This window comes from Acipenser ruthenus, chromosome 24 (genome assembly GCF_902713425.1).
Source record: "Acipenser ruthenus chromosome 24, fAciRut3.2 maternal haplotype, whole genome shotgun sequence".
Lineage (NCBI taxonomy): Eukaryota > Metazoa > Chordata > Actinopteri > Acipenseriformes > Acipenseridae > Acipenser > Acipenser ruthenus.
The window spans coordinates 15,775,969-15,802,852 of NC_081212.1; the positions used below are offsets into that span (position 1 = coordinate 15,775,969).

Sequence of the window (26,884 nt, forward strand, 5' to 3'; positions counted from 1 at the left end):
CTCCCGACGGTGGTCTGTTCAGGTATTGGACCTAGCAGCCATCAACTCCTGGGTACTTTACAAAGAATGCACGGAGAAGAATTTACCAAGGAGAGAATATATTTTATAGTTAGCACAGCAACTTCGCAAGAAGCATTTGGAACAGAGGGAGACTGCCAAGTGTGTACCCACAGCTGAAGCTGGCAACCCCGCTAAGAGCCGCAAGAGACGCCAATGCCAGGTTGGCAGGTGCAATAAAAATAAAACTTTGGACATATGTGCCCTGTGCAGAAAGGCTTTGTGGAGAAGCGCATTATCTGTGTTGATTGTGAACAGCCTTAGACTCAAAGTAAAGGAATACCCTTTTGTCAAAAAAAAGAAAAATAAATTAGACTTTTTTGTGCTGTGCGCTTCTTTTAAAATGTTTTTTTCCTAAGTTTATTTATCATCTGACAATAAACTGATTGCTGTTGAAAAGTTAAAAATGTATTGCTATCGTTTCAGTTTTATAAAGATGTATGTTGTAAACCGATGTCTGTTCAGATGTTTATGTGACGTACTCAATAAAAAAAAAAAAACGAATTACCTAGTAATAACTGCCAATTGAGTTTTTTGCATGGAAAGTCAGTCCATTCTCAAGCCTTCTGGAACCTGGAGCCTTCAAGAAAACGCAGGGTTCCTTGGGACTCTTCCACTGTTTCCGCCGTGAAACAAGTCTGAACTCTATCAGATGCTTCCAGATCTCTCCAGGCTCCCTCAGTCTTTAAGCAATGAATCAGCTTGTGCGGAGCTGTCTTTTTCTCCAACCCAAAAAATAATTGAATCAAAGCATCCATGTGGGAGGCTCTGAAACCTGAAGCACACTATCGCTCCCTGTACCCTTTCATCCAACAGATCAGTCTTTTTTTTTTTTTGGCTTTCAAAATGCTTATCATTAAAACCAGTGTGCAGAGCTCCATGAATCCCTGTAATGTCTTCCTCCAGCTCTCTCATTGTTGTATTAGTACTCTGTGTAGCGTGTACTGCTGACAGAACAATTTCACCTGCACTTTAGCTACATCCCACCAATGCTTTAATGAAGAGAAGGTGTTTTTTTACCTCTCCACCTTTCCCCCCAAAAAATGTAATACATTTTAAGAATTGTGCATTTTGTAGCAGATTGGTATTAAAATGCCAGTATGTATTTTTGACAAGAAAAGAATAATTTTCAATTAAACCATACTATGGTTTGAAAAACCAACAAGATAAATAGAGCAATTGATAAGTACATTTAAATGGTGCTTAAAACTATAAAAATCTATCCAGTCTGGCTAAGGACCTCATCTCAAGTGTATTGTCTAACATTGGGGTGCTGATGTCTAACATTGGGGTGCTGATTGGGGTGCGCTGTAGTCAGATATATTTTTACCCCCATAAATACAAAACGAGGGCAGCAATTATTTATAAACTGACGTAACTGTGGGGGTTTGTAGCAGGGTCCCCCGCCCATTTATGTGTTATGAGTTGTGTTGTGTGTGGTGTGTTAATGTTGGTGTATAGGTTCGAGAGTGGAGAACTTGTGTGGAGAGGATGTAAAAGAATAAGAAAAGAAATAATTGCTAAGTGTGCTGGCTTTTAAACCAGCACGATACTTGTTTGTTCGTCCACTGTTTGTTAGTGTCTGTTTGTTTTGTCTGTTGTGTTTTGGCCAACGCGCCATTTTCTTTTACAAAATGTTTTTGTCTGTTTAAACTTTTTATTTGCAATAAACCGGCGCAAGCAAGCGCATTCAGCATTTCATCTTGCAGTGCTGTGTGTTTCTTCCGGGTCTGATGTCATCCACCAGCCAGCTTGCCATAGGGTTATGTGACTCTCCCATCTTGCTTGGACAGGAAACTGGCTCTGTTTAATGTTGCTGCTGAGAAATGATGAAGCTATGTGCAGAATTCAAATGACTCAAGGTTCCCACTCTGAAAAACATCACTTTATTCCACCATGTCAGGTGCCAAGGTTATTGTTGTCAGAGTGGCTTGGCTAATCAATAGAACAAAGCTGTCAGAGCGGCACTGGAATGTGGGGATTAAGTACCCACTTGGGTACAGGGAGACAATGCTGCAGTGTTGGGAGTGGAGCAATTCAGTATTGTTAAAGTTTGTTTTATATAAGAATAATAAACTCTTTCACACCTGCAAAAAATAAATAAAAATTCAAATTTGGGAAATGCTCAATTACGTTGAGCCCTCATTTGTCTAAAAAGTTCGACTGTTTTCAGCACTATACCCCCCCCCCCTCGCTTGCTGACTCGCTGACAACTCAGAGCTCCATCACTTTCCATGTGTTTCCATCACGATTGTTGTGCTTTTTTTTCATATGCATGAGTTAAACTATAAACATAGCTATTGCCAGATATTTTACCTGGGCTTAATGCCAAAACCGCTATCAGCTTTCTAAGAGCTGGTGGATTTATCTGATCTTTATTGTACTGTAACCAACCATTCATATGTAGTAAACTGTTAGCCTGAGCATTTTCTGGTAGATTATAGCATGTATAAAATATAAATCTAATTTGTAAGTAGTATCAATTCTAGTGCAAATTCAACCAAACAAATAAATGAAGATGCAACAGTGCTTAAAAAGCACCATGTGGACATTTCTATTCTAAAACAAAACACGTTCCACAGGTTTTAACCAATAATTGCCTACAGGAAAGATATGTAACCTATTGGAATGGCATGGGTGTGTATAGCAAAGTAATGTTCAGGCATCAAATCTATTTTCACCTAAATAAAGCAATATGCTGTGTTTGTGGCATGGTTACGTGATTTATGATCACAGTGGTGTCATTTAAAAATGAACACACCCGTTATATATTGGCACACAACACCTGTGATACTTCACACATAAAGACAGGAGCACAGCTTGTGGGATTTTCTACACTTACAATATGAAGATGTTTTTCAAAAGAAGAGGTTAGTAAAATATTCTCTAATTCATACTTTAAAAAATGTATTTCTCTATTCCTATCAAATGCTATTTTACAATGAACATGTCTGGTGATATCTCCAAATGAACCATTTTATCACAGAAAAGGGAATAAATGCTAAACTTCCCCCTATGCAGCTTGGAAGTGTTCTACCCCCCAAAAAAAAACTAATTGCAAGATGCCTTCAAACAATCTTATAATTCATTTAAAACAAGGTTATTTTTTAATGATTTTAAAATGTAAGTATAATTACAAATTGAAGTTTCTAAAATGTTTTTTTTTTCTATATTTAAAACACGTTTCACACTAAACCTGATTATATATACAGTGAGAGAGTGTAGTCCTGGGGAGCAAAGGACTACATCTCCCAGAAGGTCACGGGCTGAAAAGCCTTAATTTCTTTAATTGTTTTATTGTTTAATTACATTTGTTAAGTGTTTTATTAGTAATTATCCCCTGCACCTGGCTATCATTGTAAATTAGAGCCAGGTGCAGGGTATTTAAAGAAAGCAGCCAATCTGTTCTGGGCTGTTGGTGTGTGTAGAAGCCTGACTGTGCTGGTGTGTGCACAGCCATAATTATAGAAGAAAGGTAGTGTAAAACCCTTTTTTGTTGTGCTGTGTAAAACTGTGTTTGTTTTGTTTTATGCCAGGTAAATGGATTAGCCATCCTGCGAGTTAGTCAGGGACCTGCATAAATGTGTAGATAGAGCTCTGAAGGAGCTAGGTGTTTATTTTTGTTTTATTTCTTTTTGTAAATATTAAAATTGCACAAAAGTGCTAAAACTCAATTTATCTGTGTCCTAGGTCATATTTAAAAGGGGCAACAAACGTGAGAGAGTGCAGCTATATATATATATATATTATTATTATTATTATTATTTATTTCTTAGCAGACGCCCTTATCCAGGGCGACTTACAATCGCAAGCAAATACAAATACATTCAAGTGTTACAATATAAGTCATACAATAAGAACAAGAAATACAATAATTCTCAAGTGTGACAAACCACACCTGCTCCCTCACTATAAGCCTCTCGATTGTAACGTGCCTCGGATATAACACTCCTACAGCATGTCCCCCAATTCCCTATCCTAGTGATGCATGCAATATTTCTTCAGTAAATACAGTACCGGTGCTGTTCAAACTGTAAACAACTTCTCAGTCTAATTTCTGTTTCTGTCTCTCCCTTTTGATATTGTATCTGAACAGAAAAAAAGCTGCGCTGGCACTTTATAACATAGACATCTTATTTAGCAACTAAATAACTATTAGGCCTATTACGTGTTTATCTTTCCTAATGTATTTATTTTTTTGCTGGGAGAGGAGCTGCTGCTCTGGGAGACGAGACGCTTCAGCAACCGAACCTGGGGCAAGCCCATTTCCTCTTCCCCTCTCCCAACCCACTCTCCTCGTACTTGGTTTGCTTGTCTGTCGCTCCAAACTGAACTCCTGACCTCTGTTTAGCCAGGCTATTTATAGTTTAAAAACTGCTAATTAAAATGATCCATGAGTGGTAATGTTACCTTTTTTTTTTGTAAAAATTATAGCGTTGGTCACATGCTTTATGCATGGTTAATTCACAGAAAGTTATATTTTTGCTTTACTGTGGGTGCATTATAGAGAAGGAATTATTTTATTTTGTGTTTTAGTGAGATGTGTGTTGTGTCCCGCGGTGCCCCCAACCTCCTCCAATGTTTTAATGTTCTTTGGTTATAACGCTCATATTGTGTGCCATCTGCATTATAGCAAGGGAGCACTGTGTGTGTGTGTGATATATATATATATATATATATATATATATATATATATATATATATATAGATAGATAGATAGATAGATAGATAGATGGGCTTCAGTGAGTTACAGGAAAGTAATTTCATCAAGGGTTTCTGTGACGTCATAAATTATGAGACTGAAGGTAGAGTAATTTATAAACTGTCACAGAAACCTGAGATGGAATTGTTTTCCTGCAACTCACTGAAGAGGCCCATCTATCTATTAACAAAACAGAGCCAATGCAATGCAACTTAAGGAATCCAGAGTATTGTGGACTGATAAGTGTGGTGAATGTAGTGCTGGCTGCACATAAGTTTATGATTGAAGTCAGGGTAAATGGGAAGCCTGCCCAAGCCCTCTCAGATTCAGATAGTGCATTACTACTAGTTTCACCAAATTTTGTCAGATCAATTAGACAATAGTCTTAAGACCGGTATCATCTGTATACATGCGTTGTAAATTTCTAACCCACTTGCAATGTTACAGTTGAGTTTAATGGACCTGAGAGTTTCATGAGGGTGGGTGTAATAGCCAAGCTTCCCCACGAGGTGATACTGGGTAGAGACTTTCCAGGGTTTAAAGACCTGCTTAAATTAGAAAGGGAATTGTCTCTCCCTGCAGTAAATTGTGGACAGGGAAAATTAGATCCTAAAGAGGGCTTGGGGCAAGTATTCCCAATTATAGATCTGGAGTTGGTACAATCGGGGGGAAAAAGAAGCGTAAAACACATACAGAAAAACGTACAGAACAATTGTTGGTGACACAACAACATCATCACACGGTAATGCATCTGGCACATAGCCATTTGTTTGGTGCTCATTTGGGTATTGAAAAAACAACACAGTGCATAATTAGGATTACATAAAAAGATGGAAGGTTTTCATAAATCCTGAGTGTCAAATAACCAGTCCCCGGGTTAAATTGAGAGCTCCCCTAGTACCCCTCCCAATTATAGAGACTCTGTTTGAACAGATTGCCATGGACCTGGTCATCCCGTTAATTCAGTCAGCCAGCAGACATTAATATGTTTTAGTGGTGCTTGATTATGCCACAAGGTATCTGGAGGCAATACCTCTGAGAAACACATCATCCAAAACTATAGCTAAAGAGCTAGTTCACATGTTTACTTGAGTAGGAATACCGAAAGAGATATTGACTGATCAGAGGACACCATTTGTGTCTATCCTGATGAAGGATCTGTGTAATCTCTTAAAAATTAAACCAATACGTACGTCAATGTATCATCCACAGACAGACGGGTTAGTTGAGAGGTTTAACCCTTTGCGGTCCATTGTCGGACTGGGTCCGACATTGCAATTATTCCTCACAGGTCCTTTGTCGGACTGGGTCCGACATCATTATAGCAACGCAATAAACGGGTGTCTAGTCGTTTTTTCTCCGGAAAAAGCCGAGAAAACCATTCAATTGCCGAGTGGGAGCGACAGGAGCCGAGACAAGTCGAAAAAAAAAAAAAAAAAGGCGTATCTCATGAATAGTCATACATGGTATCAGGTATCAGATAAAGGGGGCGGACGTAAGTGAACAAGTTGGCTGACTGAATCAGCGCACAGAAAACACGGACATTTGCAGAGCTTTTTTGAGATGTTATAGTAATAAAATAATGACTTGGATCGCATTATTGAGGAGTTTGGTGATAAAATGAGTGATCCGGAGATGATTAATCGGTATGTACGACCATTATTATTATTATTATTTATTTCTTACATAGGTGAACGCTATAGCAAACGAAAGGGTGGGGCGGGGCTGGAGATGCCTAGTGAGTGCTTTGTTGATATGCAGGGCCATTTAAACCCGTTTGACTGTGAAAAAAAATACTTTTAAACAGCGCGTATAAAATTAACTGCGCGTGTGAAAATTAATTAGACCTGGCGTGCCTGACGCGCGATTAATAAATGGACCGCAAAGGGTTAACAAAACTTTAGAATTGTAATGATAAAAATATTGTGGCGCACGTAATGAACATGGGAGAAAGAATTTAAAAACTGACTGCTATAGTTAGAATGCATCTTGATAAGGCGCAAGTAGTACAATCCTGACAGTATAATAAACAAGCTCAGGTTTGGTCATTTCAGCCTTGGGATTAGTTCTGGTACCTACTCCTGAAAGTAAACTGTTTGCAAAATGGTAGGGCCCTGTGGCAAAGTGGTGATTGATTACAGGTGTGTGCAGTGCAGAGTGAATAGAAAACAAACAGACAATGATTTTCAGGTGCAAGGGTGTTTATTGATTTATTTAACAATGTCCAGAGCCTTATGGCAAACACCTGTAAATAATAATGATGGAGTGATACAGCGGCATGTATCACTCGGTAATTGTAATTCCCGGGTTTGACCCGTAACCAAAAAGTCCAGTTCTATTACACCCACACGAAACACACAACACAAACACAGTTAACAATGAGTGATATTAGTGCTCATGGTGCAAGACAGTTCTCTGTGAACAAAGGGAAAGTGTTGGTGTCCGGGTTTGATGCTGGCTGAATAGCGACAGCTCCAGATCTTTTAGTAGCAGTCTAAAATAACAAACAAACAGTTTTACTTAGACAAACTAAAACACAACACTCACGTTTTGGCAGCACAGGATTCTCCTTCTAGGTTTGATCTAACCATTTACAAAGGAACAGATCACTTACACTATGTCCCCTATTTATACCCTCGCTCATGACCCCTAGGTTAACGAGCACATCCGCTCCTCCAATCCTCGGATGCCACGCCGTTTACCGTCCGGGTCATTGAGTTTGGGTAGCGTAGCTCCACCCCCTTCCTAAATGACCGACTTCCATCTACCCTAAGAAATAAATTGTCATGCCATTTAGTTAGGGGTACTCTGTTCCTTTTACACAGTGCCCTCACAGGTCGGGAGGGAGATCTAACACCAAGAATCATTCGATCTCTGTCACAGGCCCATACAAGATCATTGAAGCCATAGGACCCGTGAATTATAAAGTGAGACCACCAGAACAAAGGAAAAAAATAACAGATATATCATATATGAAATGCTGAAAAGAAATCCAGATATATTTTCAGTTTTACCAGGATGACCACACATGGTAAGTCACGGTATTGTAACAGAACCAGGTACAAGAATAAAATTAAGACCGTACAGAAATCCTGAAGCAAAAAGAGCAGAGGTTAATGTTGAAGTGTTGAAGAAAATGCTTCAATTAGGAGTTATTGAAGAGTCGTCAAGCGAGTGGACAAGCCCTATAGTTTTAGTTACTAAACCAAACGGAACATGGAGGTTTTTGTAATGATTTCAGAAAACTGAATTAAGTGTCAAAATGTGATGCTTACCCGATGCCCTGGGTTGATGAACTCATTAAAAGATTAGGAAAAGCTAAGTACTTATCCACTCTTGACTTGACTATATATACAGTATCTCTCTCTCTCTCTCTCTCTCTCTCTCTCTGTATATATACAGCACTCCTGATAAGCTGCGTAAAGGGTGTTTTATGCATTGAAAACTATAAATTATGTATGATATTTAAATGTAATTGGTATGAATACGCATAGCAATTTTGAGTTTGCATGTTATCAGGCTTCTTGTACTTCCTTGGTTCCCGGTGTTTCAATAGTCAATTGTCAATAGACTGGTAGCTACAGAATGCCAGGACAACTGATTGTAGCCTCCCTGGGAATTGCCAGAAACATGTGACCAGTAGGTCTGGTTTTTCAATACAAAAAAACTATTTAACAAAAATGTACAATTAAATCCATTCACTGGCAATGCGTGTTTGTGATTGGTGAATAAGTAACTGGATTCTTGATTTTGGATTCTGGATTTCTCAGTGCCGTCTTAGTCCCCCTAAACCTATTCTACCAATGTACCGATCTGCCAACTGCATTTTTGGAGGGTAAATCTATGAAATAGATACAATATTCTGTGTCGATATGTTTTATATTGCTATAGCAAGGCACTCAATAACCCAATGTACCACTGTTGACCTTGATTGTTTCGTGGTCATTCATCCTATGACAATGAATTGTTGTGTTGTTGGACCATGCTCTTAAACTATGAAACAACCATGGTCAAAATCACTTTTTCTCCAGTTGGTTCTCACGTATGTCACCATGTATTATAACTAAGCTTGCTACTTTTCGATTTTAATCGATAAAGCTCGTTAAATGTCGAATTCTAAAAAATATCGACTGAAATAAATTTATATATGATAAACGTCGGTAAAACCACTCACTATTTTTTTTTCTTACCAAAATTATAATTTAGAAATCATCTCTAGTTTTTGTAGTTTTAATACTTGCTGTTTGTCCCGTCTCCATTCTGTTCTAAATGGCCAGGGGTCACTGTCAGTCAACTCAGTGGCTACTGTAGTTTCACCATCAGTCATTTCATCTCATTCACTGAAGCAGCGCTAGAATGCTGTCATTCATTTAAATGACTGTCAATCATCAAACCGGCACTGACTGTGCACTTTCCTTTGCCAGCTACAGCGCCTGACATTCAAAGCACCTATTTTGAAATTAGTGGGTTAAGGTGTAAGTAGGCTTTTGCTCTAGGTATATATGGTGACAGTTACTAGTTTGATTTAAAAATGGGGCGCAAGAGGAAAACACTTAATGAGTATTGTGCACAATACCCTGATCGACAGCGGAAGTCTCCACGTCAGGACGAAGCAGGCCGTCTGTCTTGCCTTCAGTGAGTCCAGCTGTCCTGTAAAAAACCCAGTAAATTCTTCCAAAAATAAATGTCGATATTAATCGTCGAATTGGCAAAAAAATTTAAATCGAATAGTAGCAAGCCTCATTATGACAAGTAAAGTACATCAAAACTGTACATAAAAAGCTGCAATTCCATCTTGGGTTTCTGGTGACAAATCAAATAATGTCACCAGAATCCCTTGATATAATTACAGCCCTATTGTGCACATTGGGTGTACAGTATTATTATTATTATTATTATTATTATTATGTAATAATAATTATTATATAATAATAATAATGATGATGTACACCCAATGTGCACAATAAGGCTGTAATTCTATCAAAGGATTCTGGTGACATATAAATGATGTATCAATGTCACCAATACTGCTGCAGTGTGGGCTCCTGCAATAAAAAGTGAAGCTATCCTGACAAGTAAAAGTTTTGGATAATGCCTTCTTAAGTGTAGCAAGCTGTTTCTTTATGTTTTAATAAGAGGCAATGGTGATAAAGTAACTCCCTGAATAGTCATAGTGCATAATAATAATGATCACATATATTATATTATTAAAATATTTTGAAGTGGTGAAACATGAAGATCAATACCTCCTCATGCATTTTAGTGGTATGATGAAAGTAATGCAACATATGATAGTTACACATCCACTGCAACTCTTTAGACTCATAAAGCAATGGTGAGGGCTGCAGTAGATAGACTGATTCACATCATTTTAAGAACTTCATAACATGTGTGGAATAGGCATGTCACTTAAAGGGGGTTCTATAGGTCATACATGTTGAACTTTACATATTTCATGAATTCACTTTAGTTAGATTGTCTTGTAAGTTTATTTGTTGTAAGAATGATATTTGTACATGATCTGTACACATTTTTTCTGTTTCCCTTTATTCTTGGTCAACAGTTGGAACGTCAGCAAACACAATGAGGCTGGAAACAATAGCAATACTTTTACTTACAGCAGGTAAGCCTAATGCCTTTGTCCTCTAGGCATATAGTTTCAAAAGTTAATAAAATACGTAAAGTGCCATACCATTACATAATACTGTACATGTTTATTTTACACCTTTCTTTTCAACTGTTGGTAGTATACATTCACAATAATGTAATGTAACCATTTCTCTACCTAACAAACCCCACATGAATATTCATTTCTGTGTAATAGAACCAAAATGTCAACAAAACATATCATTATGTATCTGTAGTGTCTGGAAACATGAACCTTTATTTAGCTTGCAATGGACACTTATAAGGTAAAGATGTTCAGGGTTTCTGTATAGAAAAAAAGAACATTTTCAAGAGGTTAAAGCTTAAATAATTGTCATATCTGATGCTTTAAATTGCTGCAAAACAATGACCTGTTATAGACTATTTATTTAAATGCATGCAGTGTATACTAAAATGCAAATTATATAACATAATCACATACATCTTTACACCTTATATGTTTTGTGCCCTTCTAAAAAACCTGTTATAACATTCAGGGTAAGAAAAATCTATATTTTAAAAATAGTACTAATATTTTAAATATTTTTTTAACAGCAACTACTACAGCCCAAAGTAATACAGACCCCATTACATCTACAGCCAATACAACCCCAACTACAACCACTGCAGACCCCACTACAACTTTATCCACTGCATCCCCCACTACAACCACAACCACTACAGCCCCCACTACAACCACTGCAGACCCAAGTACAACCACTGCAGCTCCGACGACCATAACCACTGCAAAACCTACTACAACCACTGCAGCTACCACTACAACCACTGTAGCTCCCACTACAACCACAATCAGTACAGACCCTACAACCACTGCAACTCCCACTACAGCCACAGCCACTACAGCCCCCACTACAACCACTGCAGACCCCAGTACAACCACTGCAGCTCCGACGACCATAACCACTGCAGCTCCCACTACAAACACTGTAGCTCCCACTACAACCACAATCACTACAGACCCTACTACAACCACTGCAGCTCCCACTACAGCCACAGCCACTACAGCCCCCACTACAACCACTGCAGACCCCAGTACAACCACTGCAGCTCCCACTACAACCACTGCAGACTCTAAAACTACTACCACAACCACTGCAGAACCTACTACAACCTCTGTAGCTCCCACAACCACTGCAGCGCCCACTACAACCACAATCACTACAGCCCCCACTACAACCACTGCAGACCCAAGTACAACCACTGCAGCTCCCACTACAACCATAACCACTTCAGATTCTACTACAACCACTGCAGCTCCCACTACTGTCACAACCACTACTGCCCCCACTACAACCACTGCAGACCCCAGTACAACCACTGTAGCACCCACTGCAACCACTGCAGACTCTAAAACTACTACCACAACCACTGCAGAACCTACTACAACCTCTGTAGCTCCCACAACCACTGCAGCGCCCACTACAACCACAATCACTACAGCCCCCACTACAACCACTGCAGACCCAAGAACAACCACTGCAGCTCCCACTACAACCATAACCACTTCAGATTCTACTACAACCACTGCAGCTCCCACTACAACCACTGTTGCTCCCACTACAACCACAATCACTACAGACCCTACTACTACCACTGTAGCTCCCACTACGACCACAACCACTGCAGAACCCACTACAACCACTGCAGACCCAAGTACAACCACTGCAGCTCCCACTACAACCACAACCACTGCAGACCCTACAACTACAACCACAACAGCTCCCACTACAGCCACAACCACGACAGCCCCCACTACAACCATAACCACTGCAGAACCTACTACAACCACTGCAGCTCCCACTACAACCACTATAGCTCCCACTACAACCACAATCACTACAGACCCTACTACTACCACTGCAACTCCCACTACAGCCACAACCACTACTGCCCCAACTACAACCACTGCAGACCCCAGTACAACCACTGTAGCTCCCACTGCAACCACTGCAGACTCTAAAACTACTATCACAACCACTGCAGAACCCACTACAACCACTGTAGCTCCCACTACAACCACTGTAGCTCCCACAACCACAACCACTGCAGAACCTACTACAAGCACTGCAGCTCCCACTACAACCACTGTATCTCCCACAACCACAACCACTGCAGGGCCCACAACAACCACAACCACTGAAGACCCTACAACTACAAACCCAACAGCTCCCACTACAGCCACAACCACGACAGCCCCCACTACAACCACTGCAGACCCCAGTACAACCACTTTAGCTCCCACTACAACCACAACAACTGCAGACCCTACAACTACAACCATAACAGCTCCCACTACAGTCACAACCACTACTGCCCCCGCTACAACCACTGCAGAGCCAAGTACAACCACTGTAGCTCCCACTGCAACCACTGCAGACTCTACAACTACTACCACAACCACTGCAGCTCCCACTACAACCATAACCACTGCAGAACCCACTACAACCACTGCAGACCCAAGTACAACCACTGCAGCTCCCACTACAACCACAACCACTGCAGACCCTACAACTACAACCACAACAGCTCCCACTACAGCCACAACCACGACAGCCCCCACTACAACCATAACCACTGCAGAACCTACTACAACCACTGCAGCTCCCACTACAACCACTGTAGCTCCCACTACAACCACAATCACTACAGACCCTACTACTACCACTGCAACTCCCACTACAGCCACAACCACTACTGCCCCAACTACAACCACTGCAGACCCCAGTACAACCACTGTAGCTCCCACTGCAACCACTGCAGACTCTAAAACTACTATCACAACCACTGCAGAACCCACTACAACCACTGTAGCTCCCACTACAACCACTGTAGCTCCCACAACCACAACCACTGCAGAACCTACTACAAGCACTGCAGCTCCCACTACAACCACTGTATCTCCCACAACCACAACCACTGCAGGGCCCACAACAACCACAACCACTGAAGACCCTACAACTACAAACCCAACAGCTCCCACTACAGCCACAACCACGACAGCCCCCACTACAACCACTGCAGACCCCAGTACAACCACTTTAGCTCCCACTACAACCACAACAACTGCAGACCCTACAACTACAACCATAACAGCTCCCACTACAGTCACAACCACTACTGCCCCCGCTACAACCACTGCAGAGCCAAGTACAACCACTGTAGCTCCCACTGCAACCACTGCAGACTCTACAACTACTACCACAACCACTGCAGCTCCCACTACAACCATAACCACTGCAGAACCCACTACAACCACTGCAGCTCCCACTACAACCACTGTTGCTCCCACTACAACCACAATCACTACAGACCCTACTACTACCACTGTAGCTCCCACTACAACCACAACCACTACAGCCCCCACTACAACCACTGCAGACCCAAGTACAACCACTGCAGCTCCCACTACAACCACAACAACTGCAGACCCTACTACAACCACTGCAGCTCCCACTACAACCGCTGTAGCTCCCACTACAGCCACAACCACTGCAGACCCCAGTACAACCACTGTAGCTCCCACTACAACCACTGTAGCTCCCACAACCACAACCACTGCAGCACCCACAACAACCACAACCACTGCAGACCCTACAACTACAACCACAACAGCTCCCACTACAGCCACAACCACGACAGCCCCCACTACAACCATAACCACTGCAGAACCTACTACAACCACTGCAGCTCCCACTACAACCACTGTAGCTCCCACTACAACCACAATCACTACAGACCCTACTACTACCACTGCAACTCCCACTACAGCCACAACCACTACTGCCCCAACTACAACCACTGCAGACCCCAGTACAACCACTGTAGCTCCCACTGCAACCACTGCAGACTCTAAAACTACTATCACAACCACTGCAGAACCCACTACAACCACTGTAGCTCCCACTACAACCACTGTAGCTCCCACAACCACAACCACTGCAGAACCTACTACAAGCACTGCAGCTCCCACTACAACCACTGTATCTCCCACAACCACAACCACTGCAAGGCCCACAACAACCACAACCACTGAAGACCCTACAACTACAAACCCAACAGCTCCCACTACAGCCACAACCACGACAGCCCCCACTACAACCACTGCAGACCCCAGTACAACCACTTTAGCTCCCACTACAACCACAACAACTGCAGACCCTACAACTACAACCATAACAGCTCCCACTACAGTCACAACCACTACTGCCCCCGCTACAACCACTGCAGACCCAAGTACAACCACTGTAGCTCCCACTGCAACCACTGCAGACTCTACAACTACTACCACAACCACTGCAGCTCCCACTACAACCATAACCACTGCAGAACCCACTACAACCACTGCAGCTCCCACTACAACCACTGTTGCTCCCACTACAACCACAATCACTACAGACCCTACTACTACCACTGTAGCTCCCACTACAACCACAACCACTACAGCCCCCACTACAACCACTGCAGACCGAAGTACAACCACTGCAGCTCCCACTACAACCACAACCACTGCAGACCCTACTACAACCACTGCAGCTCCCACTACAACCACTGTAGCTCCCACTACAGCCACAACCACTGCAGACCCCAGTACAACCACTGTAGCTCCCACTACAACCACAACCACTGCAGACCCCAGTACAACCACTGTAGCTCCCACTACAACCACTGTAGCTCCCACAACCACAACGACTGCAGCACCCACAACAACCACAACCACTGCAGACCCTACAACTACAACCACAACAGCTCCCACTACAGCCACAACCACGACAGCCCCCACTACAACCATAACCACTGCAGAACCTACTACAACCACTGCAGCTCCCACTACAACCACTGTAGCTCCCACTACAACCACAATCACTACAGACCCTACTACTACCACTGCAACTCCCACTACAGCCACAACCACCACTGCCCCAACTACAACCACTGCAGACCCCAGTACAACCACTGTAGCTCCCACTGCAACCACTGCAGACTCTAAAACTACTATCACAACCACTGCAGAACCCACTACAACCACTGTAGCTCCCACTACAACCACTGTAGCTCCCACAACCACAACCACTGCAGGGCCCACAACAACCACAACCACTGAAGACCCTACAACTACAAACCCAACAGCTCCCACTACAGCCACAACCACGACAGCCCCCACTACAACCACTGCAGACCCCAGTACAACCATTTTAGCTCCCACTACAACCACAACAACTGCAGACCCTACAACTACAACCATAACAGCTCCCACTACAGTCACAACCACTACTGCCCCCGCTACAACCACTGCAGACCCAAGTACAACCACTGTAGCTCCCACTGCAACCACTGCAGACTCTACAACTACTACCACAACCACTGCAGCTCCCACTACAACCATAACCACTGCAGAACCCACTACAACCACTGCAGCTCCCACTACAACCACTGTTGCTCCCACTACAACCACAATCACTACAGACCCTACTACTACCACTGTAGCTCCCACTACAACCACAACCACTACAGCCCCCACTACAACCACTGCAGACCCAAGTACAACCACTGCAGCTCCCACTACAACCACAACCACTGCAGACCCTACTACAACCACTGCAGCTCCCACTACAACCACTGTAGCTCCCACTACAACCACAACAACTGCAGACCCTACAACTACAACCACTGCAGCTCCCACTACAACCACTGTAGCTCCCACTACAGCCACAACCACTGCAGACCCCAGTACAACCACTGTAGCTCCCACTACAACCACTGTAGCTCCCACAACCACAACCACTGCAGCACCCACAACAACCACAACCACTGCAGACCCTACAACTACAACCACAACAGCTCCCACTACAGCCACAACCACGACAGCCCCCACTACAACCATAACCACTGCAGAACCTACTACAACCACTGCAACCCCCACTACAACCACTGTAGCTCCCACTACAACCACAATCACTACAGACCCTACTACTACCACTGCAACTCCCATTACAGCCACAACCACTACTGCCCCAACTACAACCACTGCAGACCCCAGTACAACCACTGTAGCTCCCACTGCAACCACTGCAGACTCTAAAACTACTATCACAACCACTGCAGAACCCACTACAACCACTGTAGCTCCCACTACAACCACTGTAGCTCCCACAACCACAACCACTGCAGAACCCACAACAACCACAACCACTGCAGACCCTACAACTACAACCACAACAGCTCCCACTACAGCCACAACCACGACAGCCCCCACTACAACCATAACCACTGCAGAACCTACTACAACCACTGCAACCCCCACTACAACCACTGTTGCTCCCACTACAACCACAATCACTACAGACCCTACTACTACCACTGTAGCTCCCACTACAACCACAACCACTACAGCCCCCACTACAACCACTGCAGACCCAAGTACAACCACTGCAGCTCCCACTACAACCACAACCACTGCAGACCCTACTACAACCACTGCAGCTCCCACTACAACCACTGTAGCTCCCACTACAGCCACAACCACTGCAGACCCCAGTACAACCACTGTAGCTCCCACTACAACCACTGTAGCTCCCACAACCACAACCACTGCAGCACCCACAACAACCACAACCACTGCAGACCCTACAACTACAACCACAACAGCTCCCACTACAGCCACAACCATGACAGCCCCCACTACAACCATAACCACTGCAGAACCTACTACAACCACAACCACCTCAACTACAACTACTGCAGCCCCAACTACAAGCATAACCATTGCAGCCCCAACTACAACCACAACGTCTGCAGTACCAATTATAACCACAGCCACTGTAGCCCCAATGACAACTACAAGCACTGCAGCCCCTACTACAACCATAACCAATTTAGCCCCTAATACAACTACAGCCACCCCAACTATAACCACTGTAGCACCAGCTACAGCCACAACCACTGCAACCCCCACTACAACCACAACTTCTGCAGCAGCAATTACAACCTCAGCCACTGTAGCCCTAACGACAACTACAACCACTGCGGCCCCAACTACAACCACAACCACAGCCACCCCCACTACAACCACAACCACTGCAGCCCCTACTACAACTACAACCACTGCAGCCCCTACTACTACAATAACCACTGCAGCTCCCACTACAACCACAACCACTACTGCCCCAACTACAACCACTGCAGACCCCAGCACAACCACTGTAGCTCCCACTGCAACCACTGCAGACTCTACAACTACTACCACAACCACTGTAGAACCTACTACAACCACTGTAGCTCCCACAACAACCACTGCAGCGCCCACTACAACCACAACCACTGCTGACCATACAACTACAACCACAACAGCTCCCCTTACAACCACAACCACTACAGACCCTACTACAACAACTGCCGCTCCCACTACAGACACAACCACTATAGCCCCCACTACAACCACTGCAGACCCAAGTACAACCACTGCAGCGCCCACTACAACCACAATCACTGCAGACCCTACAACTACAACCACAACCACAACAGCTACCACTACAACCACAATCACTACAGACCCAACTACAACCACTGCAGCTCCCACTACAGCCACAACCACTACAGCCCCCAGTACAACCACTGCAGACCCAAGTACAACTACTGCAGGCCCCACTACAACCACAACCACTTTTGTCCCAACTACAACCACTGCAGCCCCAACTACAACCACAACCACTGCAGCCCCCACTACAACCAAAACAACTACAACCCCCACTACAACCACAACCACTGCAGCCCCTACTACTACAATAACCACTGCAGCTCCCACTACAACCACAACCACTGCAGCCCCCACTACATCCACAACCACTGCAACCCCCACTACAACCATAACCAATGCAGCCCCCACTGTAACCACTACAACTCCTTTTGATCCCAATGGTCCTCAATTCATGCCAATTTCATTCAGAATGATAATGGACTTCAAAGAAACCCTGAGAGATGAGGATTCACAGGATTTCAAAGACTTAAGTGATAAAGTTAGCAGAGATGTAAGTCTGTATTTGATTTTATTTTTTAAATACGGAACATCCGATGTATTATTTCACTTTTGAATACATTATTTCTTTTGATATGCAATATTAATTATCCATCCATCCATCCATTATCATTAACCGCTTACTCCTTTACAGGGTCGCGGTAATATTAATTGTATCCCAGTATTAGTTTTAAATTTAGCATCAATGTTTTTGGAAGTCATAATATATTATGTGTTTCATTCAAACAACACAAAATCTTATCAGCTGTACAGCTAAAACAGTCTTAATAAAAAATTAAACTGCATGGCATTGATGTTAATCTAGAACATACAAAACGTATGCATGCACCAATACCATATCACATAAAGAGTGCATACATGTCAAAACTGCTGATATGTTACCACGCAAACTGGAAAGTAACATACAAATCTGCATATTTCTATCAGTACTCTTTGAATGTTCTGGTACAATATATTGACTTCGGAATGAACGCAAATGTAATTTCTGATCTTTTCCAGCTATATAAAGTTTACATAGGGCAGTATCCTGATTTCCTCAGAGCACTGGTTAGAAGTTTCAGGTAAGAGCTGCTTCATGTTGTATTTGAATATAACAAACAGGTTACTGGCCTTTCAATCATTGAACTATTACAATATAACATGTTCTCCAGTATTACCAGTTGTGTACTATGTTGTGTCACACACATTTTCAATGTATTATTTTATTGAAATACAAAATAGTTTTATATCAAGAGGAATATCCTGAAAATATCCTGACCGTGACAACAAGTAGGAGCCTGAAGCCTTCAGGCAGAACCAGAAGTAAACACACTACTCAGTATAAAGTATAGTTTTATTATTTAACGGGTCTGTTTCATCAAACTTCTGATACTTCTGTATGCCTTTAAACACATTTAAGCACAAAAACAAATGAAAATTCAATTCAATTAAAACTAAATGTATTTAATTCTACCAACAGTACATTTTTAAAGAAACATGTTTACAGTACTGTATGCTGAACAGCAGGTTTTTCAGATAGTCAGTGCAATCATTATACAGATCCCCCTAAAATATTTTGGCCTCTCTGAAAATGCCCATGCAGTTTACATGTAAATTCTTCAGGTCATTGCAGCGTACCAGATGTAGTGCACTTGATGTGCCTGACAGGGTGATTAAGTGAGTTTGATCCACTTGCTTGGACTAACATAAGTACCGTTGATGATCCTGTACCTAAAGTTCATGAGCTCATTGGGGTCATCAGTTAAACTAGATCAAGTTTAGTAGTGATTGCAGCACACTAAATCAGACCCTTGCAGATCCACATTAAGAGGATTCAGTTAGTCCTGTGAAGTTAGAGACTGCGATAATCTACTTGCTCTGATTTGTCCCCTTTTTTCTTGATATTTGCTTGCAGATCTGTTTAATACAGTATGAGTTACACTCTAGAAAACCTCTTCTTTTTATGTCCTTCATGCTTGTATTACATTAGCCAGGATATAGTGTCACACTTAATGCATATTATTTAATAAGGGTTTGAAACCTTCTTGTTCAAGCTTATATAAGCTCTTATAAAAATGAACAGTGGTAATTTTCCGATGCTAGTACACCTCATTTACATTTGGTATTAGTGTTCTGCTTACTCTGCTTACTACAGCTCCTCATATATCCTACTTAATGTGTTCCTATGTTATATATATATACTGTGCATTAGATATTAAGTAAGAAACCAATTGTGTAGTTTAATTTGATTGTATATTTTATTCTCGATATTCTCTGTGAAAATGTATTCAGATTATGAATTGCAGTTCGCATAGGTTAGGGTTAGGGGTATGGTTAGGGTTAAGGTTAAGGTTAGAGTTAAGGTTAGTTTAATTGATGATCCCAATAATGTCATCAACCCTTGTATGTTAATAGAATGAATAACAAATGAGACTGTATACTTTCATATTGTTTTTGAATTAGCCAATATTTATTTATTATATTTAATTCATAAACCCCTTACAATCTTTCGATCCTTTCCAGGCCGGGATCAGTCATCCCAGAAGTAGATCTGGAATTCAAAGCCAATTCCACGACCCCAAGCAATACCGACATCGTCAGAGCTCTCTACACAGCAGTGACTGGATCAGGAAATCTGGGAGACCTAGTATTGGACAAAACAAGCATTACATCGAACAGTAAGTGGAATTTATTCAAGCAGATTCATTTTCATGTCTTTTACGTGTTACATCTTAGCAGTGTAGAATTCACAATAAAAGTGTGTTTGGTAAAATCTCTCTTAATGGTACTAAAACCTGCTCCTCTTTGCAGCTTTGTAAACATGCAGAATATGGCTCACCAATGAGTTATATCAACACCAATGTGGCACAGATTACATCACCCATTGCTTTGGTTAATTTGTCTTTCTTTCTTTGTGTTTTTTGTCTTTGTTTTACAGCTGCTAGTGTGAATACACTGCCTCCACTCAGGATTGTTACAGAATTTCTCCTTACAGACGGCTTTACACCAGGACTGTCCAGTAGCATATCTGCAGAATCAATTCAACTTAATGATAAAATCAATAATTGGGTGAGAACTAATACAACTACTATAATTACATGAACATTGGTAAAGAAGTCTTGTCAACACACTTATATGTTTTAAAGTTACTGCAATTACTACTCAAATAAAATCCAAAATATAATAATAATAATAATAATAATAATAATAATATGCATTTTTGTGTTTTCTGGCTCATTTATGATATAGAAATGACTATTTTCTTTTTTTTACTATATTTTCAGTTGAAACCTATCCTTGAAACATATTATGGTCAAACAATGGTGAATTCAGCCTTTGCAAACTTCAGGTAAGTGACTTTTCAAAAAGCTACAGTATGTTCTGTTTAATATCGATATGCTGCTTATAAAATCAGAAATTCTGTACACCCAACTGTGCTTAATAATGCTTTGGGGACTGAAAGTAGGGTTAGGTATTTCAAGTCAGATATTTTATAAAACAGACTCATTACAGTAACTATTGTACTTGCTCTCAAATGAATACATTTGTTGGCTTGTTGTGTTATTTTAACAATTTATTTCTGGAACTATACACATCTGTAAATGTGTTATTAAAGGATTTGACGATTTTTAACAAGGAGTTACAGTTTATTATCAGAACATTTCAATGACAGTACTATTGTAAAGCTTCATATCATGTTATAAAGTAAGATTTAGTAAATGTTCTTATAACAGTATATTGTGATCTCCTGCTTTTAATAATAACATCTTTTAAACACACACGTATAAAGGCATCATCGATTATTTAACCGATCTTAAACTAAAGTGTTACTTGTCTAATGAATTTATTCTGAGGTCAGTACTGAACAGAAACAAGACTGGTAATCTGTGTAGAAAATAATGGTTTCAAATTCTAATGCTTTATTAATTCTATGTGTAGATGTGCAAAAAAATATGAATTAATAACTTTTTTCACAGCAACTCTGATAATTGGATCCAGACCAAGGTGGAATATCAATTCAGCACGCCCATAATTGTGAACCCAACCAAGATAATTGATGGTATCCTTGCAAGCACAAGTCCTGTACGCTATGTGAGAGGCACCCTGAAAGTCAATGGTATGTTAACAGGGACAGGAGGCTTACATCTACAGTCAACATCATGGAGTCCATGGCCACTAAGTCTTACTGCTTTCAGACTGGAATATAATTGGGATCTACTGGTTGTATAAGACTACAGAGCATCAACATCCAACAGCAACATCAACAATAATGCATCGAACCAAATATACACTATATCTTATCTTGGTGTTCTGTTTTTTTTTTTTTTTCAAGCATTTGCTAATTGTATTTTCTTTGGACCCAACAGAAAATCAAGCACAATTTCAGATGTTCCCGTTTAGTTTGAGAATACTGAACAAAGACTTCTCTGATGGCCTATCTAACAGAGGCTCCACAGAGTTTAAAGAGCTCAGCACACAAGTCACAACCTCGGTGAGTAACTGGACTCTGTGGGAGATTCAGGATTGCACTGCTTAAGTGGGGTTACTGTACAGTGACAATAACAATACACTAATCAAAGAGCTGTGAACACAGTTTTAACAAGTGTGTTCTTCAATCTCTCACAGATAAAGAAGCTTTTTGGGAATGAGAAAGGATTTTCAGAAGTCTATGTAACGAAACTCACGTAAGTATTTTTTTAATGTATAGTACTTTAATGTACTTAGTTCTTTCTGCTCCCTTTTCCTCTGCAATACTCAGTATGTATATGTATATATATAAGTGGGCAGATCATCCTTGATCTCTGTACAAATGATCTTCAACTAGAAGTCGTGTGTACTGATGGGTTCTAATCCAGATCAGTATACACTCCTCCATATGGTTTTGTCTGATTGTGAGGCATGTGAGTAATAATGAATTGTCCAGACAGTAATTTACGTGTAACCAAAATAAATTTTAATATTATTTGTTACACGATAAAAAAATAAATAAAACAAAACAAATTAAAAAATGGCGTGAGGGAGGGGGTGCTGGAATAATGATAAAAAGAAGGGTATGGAAACTCCTTATTCCTCTTCACAAAATCCCTGGACTTAAAAAGGGATAAAACAGAAAAAAAGAAAAGGTTAATGAATTTTCCGCTCTGTGATAGCAAACAAACAATTACCACCTGCCAATGCTTCCTCTCTCCCTCCGACCCATTCACCCCGCCTATGCTTTTTAGGACCAACCCCGAACACAGTAGCACGTTCCCTTTAGTATGCAAAGCCCCGCCCCTGTAGTCAGTGGAACACCAATCCCCAACTGACAAGTGTCCTTACAACTCACTTGACTCCAGTGGCTGGAATTTACATACTCGCACTTCCACCCCTCACCAAGGTGCCGCCCCTCATAAAGATGACTTTTGTCATGGTCACGAGACCTTGGTAAGGGAAGTCCCGAGTTGGTTTGCTGCCTTCTACTGTCGGGAGGCTGAATTACAGACCGAAATCCCTTTGACTCATCACACTGATATATTTTTGCTATAAGTCCAGGAGGTATGATAGTGTGTGATATTCATGATGCCCCCCTCTCTCCACAGGAAAGGCTCGGTTGTTGCCAGTACAGAGGTGACCTTCTCCCCAGGATCTACCTCACCAAGCAGGGTGTCTCAGATCCTACTTAATGGGATCCCCTCTCTGGAAACAGAAGGCTTGAAAATAGACTCCACTTCCATTAACCCGCCAGGTACTATACTGTGTTCATTCAGAAATATCTATACAGGGTGTGCAAACTCATTTCCAAAAAGACTTCTACATGCATGCTCTAATAAGACCCTGCTTAGGATTCACTTAAATTAGGCCTTGTGAAAAAAATCATATTCTATGTCATTCTATTGTAACTTTCCATTCATTAGAAATACATGATTTTAGGTTCTCAGTTTACATGCCTTTTTATCAGGGGTCAGTTACATATTTCACTTCCTTTGTCATTTCACCTCAGCAGTGTCTTCTGGGTAAAAGCATGTAACTGGCTGTAAAGCATGTCACTTATTTAGAGATGAAACTGACTGGTTAATAACAGGAAAGAAGGTGTTGAAGGGGAGGGCATAATTTACCTCTCCGAAAAAACTACAAAACCAAAAAAAACTACAAAACTACACATGCACAAATATATTTATTTAATCTAGCAGATACAATTTCTTAAAATAAATGTTTGCTTTATCATGTGTGTCCTTTAAAACTGCACATTCGAAACTTATTTAGCACACAGAAGTGAAAAACCCCAAATCTGAGATGCGAGACATGCATGCGTATTTGTTTCAAATTGATTGTTTTTTTTTCCTTTTTATCTTCAGCGCCACCCACTCCCAGACCCTTCCCTGGGTTTGCTGTTGCCATCATTGTACTGTGTGGCCTGGCCATCCTCATTATCCCAATACTCATTATTGTGGTAAGTAAAAGTAAACAGTTAGATCTTCAGAGACGCAAACATGGCTTCAGGAATATAAATAGAAGACGGATTGCAACCTAACAAGGTTGAACTAACACATTACCAAAACCTTTTCAACATATTGAGAATCTGCCATGCCTTGTTATTGATAACACTAAATAATATGACTGTTGGAATAAGTACTCCCTTCATGTATTTAATACATTCACAAGAGAGAATACCAGAGCGTGTTAGATAAGACACACTTCAGTTATAAGATGCATATAAAGCTGCTCATATAAACTTGTATAAGTGTTTAATGGAATACAAGTACTGTACAAAATGACAAAATGAAAGAGTTTGTGTGTCTTTAATGAATTCCACTCCTAAGCTATCATGTGATGGAGGTGTCTCTTAACTACACCCTACAGAACGTGTTCTGCTGAGGGATACTAAACCAATCCACACGACCACTCACAGTTCTTCCTAAACTATAAAACACAATCTAGAGTTTCCTTTAGTATCTTTGCTCCCAGAGTTCTTGTTTATCTATAGCCTCAATAGAACTGTGTTGAAAGTTGTTTCCCAGTGTAATTTTGATTCTGTTCCTCTTGTTTTCAGGCCTTGAAGACAGGGCTGTTCAAGAAGCTAGCACAAGCTTTCTCTCTGAGGTCACCAGATTATTATGACTTCTAAACTGCTCACTCTTTTGGGTAAGACAAATCCTATTCACATTGATTCTAAAAAAAACCAAAAAAAACATGCTTATCATAAGAATATATACATCACTGGGCGAAATCCCAAATAGCAGCATAACACATTTTGCTATTTTTTTTTACAAAATGAAAAACTGTTTTTAATTATTTGTATACATCTTCAAATAAATAAATATTTACTGTAATATATATTTACTGTGCAGAAATCTGATAATTTTACAGAATAAAGTCAAGGTATATTTAAGCGATAGTGCCTGTCGATGAATGCTGTACCGTCTGGTAGTTGACCACGACTGGAGTTTTGTGTCCCGCTGGATTTGATGGATAATAAAATACATTTGGACCAATTGTTTCTTTGTTTAGTATTTGCTGTTCAATAGATATGAACTGAGCTTTCTATATTGATTTTAAGTTTGGTTCACCATTGATGTGGTGATTCCAGCGGCATCTACTGTCTATTATAAGCCCGCTAGAACTGGAAGCTGATTGGCTGATGATACTGAATCCTTTTCTAATTATAGTTGAATGCTGATATTTCTTGTCGTTTGATCTGAAATGTAAAATGTGAACTCCACTTATAAGCTATGGCCAAAAGTTTTGCATTACCTAGAATTTCAGGACTGAGACATCATTTAAAAAAATAAACTATATGAACATAATTTAGATATTTTATTTAACATCATGTAATCAAAGAAACTACAAAATTATATTGCAAAAGTCTACCAGAAGCCATAATAGTAGTACAATATTTCATGTTAGATTTCTAACTGTGGCATTTTAAATTGTTAGTTTTTCATTAAGTATGAAGGAACTACAAAGTGGTGTGTAATTCAATATGGAAACATTATTCAGCAGGTTTCATTCGATTTTATGAAGGAATATGAGTTAATTCTATAGGGTGATGCAAAACTTTTGTCCATAGCGGTAGACACAATATATTCATTTTTCTGATAAAGTGAATGCGTAGACCATTCAGACTAACCCATCATTCCATAAGAAATGTTAGAGGTATAAAGTTCACTGCTGTGGTTTTCTTCAGGTGTATAATTGACCTTCTGTTTCATATTGCAGGGCAATTCATGTATATGCAGTATCAGAAAAATGGGACCAGGAAGCAAAATGTTAATGGAAACTGAAAGCAACTGAATTTCTCATTTTTTACAATATACACAGTAATTATTTGTTTGTAATTTATATATATATATATATATCATGCTTGAATGGGTGGAATCTACACACTCTTTGTGACCTAATTCAGATTAATATATATTTTTTTAACCTAGTTTTTATTTTACCCTTGAAAAACAAACTCATTTTGGTCTGAATGGCTTAACGGGCATAGCAACAAAAGAGAAAGAAAGTGTAATAATAAAAGCCACAGCACAGAACAGTGGAGAGCAGTTCTGTGTATGAACACAGAGTACTAATGATCCCCTGGAAGAGTTATCTGAGGCTAGGCCAAATACAACCAAAACACACATTTCAAACCTGAAAGGGTTTAATAGAAAGAAGATTCCATTGAAAATGAATGTGTATCCATTTAAACAGTTTGGAATGGTTCCCGTAGTGGTTGTGTAGAAAGCCTGTTTCTTTTGCTCTTCACACTTCCAGAGTGTGCTCTGTTTCTGTAGTCATGCTGTCTTTCTTCCCTGTTGGGATTTTGTGTATGAAAAGGTATTATATAATTGTTTAGAAGACAGCGATAGTACATTAAATATCTTTGAACAAAAACTAATGTACCATATTTGTGTATGTAAATGTATGATCATTTGAATTCTATAGCAAATAAACTATGTAATATATAAATTGATGTTTGTTGTTAT

At 40.7% G+C, this 26,884-nt stretch overlaps 1 protein-coding gene across 1 annotated transcript; it reads left to right on the forward strand.

Moving 5' to 3' along the window:
* Positions 1-2,895: 2,895 nt before the first annotated feature.
* Positions 2,896-26,884, forward strand: LOC117429203 (uncharacterized). Its single transcript, XM_034907201.2, has 14 exons — positions 2,896-2,927; positions 10,323-10,382; positions 18,369-18,450; positions 18,957-19,018; positions 20,460-20,614; positions 20,875-21,005; positions 21,221-21,285; positions 21,914-22,053; positions 22,304-22,428; positions 22,563-22,621; positions 23,516-23,661; positions 24,272-24,366; positions 24,967-25,058; positions 26,133-26,884. Exons 3-13 carry the CDS (start codon positions 18,370-18,372, stop codon positions 25,039-25,041), a joined length of 1,134 nt encoding a protein of 377 aa, XP_034763092.2. The 5' UTR covers positions 2,896-2,927; positions 10,323-10,382; position 18,369; the 3' UTR covers positions 25,042-25,058; positions 26,133-26,884.

What these genes read in the sequence shown, in the direction of transcription:
- LOC117429203 (XM_034907201.2), top strand. Translation starts at nt 18,370, where the DNA reads ATGATAATGGACTTCAAAGAAACCCTGAGAGATGAGGATTCACAGGAT. An exon ending in GTCTATGTAACGAAACTCAC is followed by an intron (nt 22,622 to 23,515) that starts GTAAGTATTTTT and finishes CTCTCTCCACAG; the next exon opens with GAAAGGCTCGGTTGTTGCCA. An exon ending in TCCCAATACTCATTATTGTG is followed by an intron (nt 24,367 to 24,966) that starts GTAAGTAAAAGT and finishes TCTTGTTTTCAG; the next exon opens with GCCTTGAAGACAGGGCTGTT.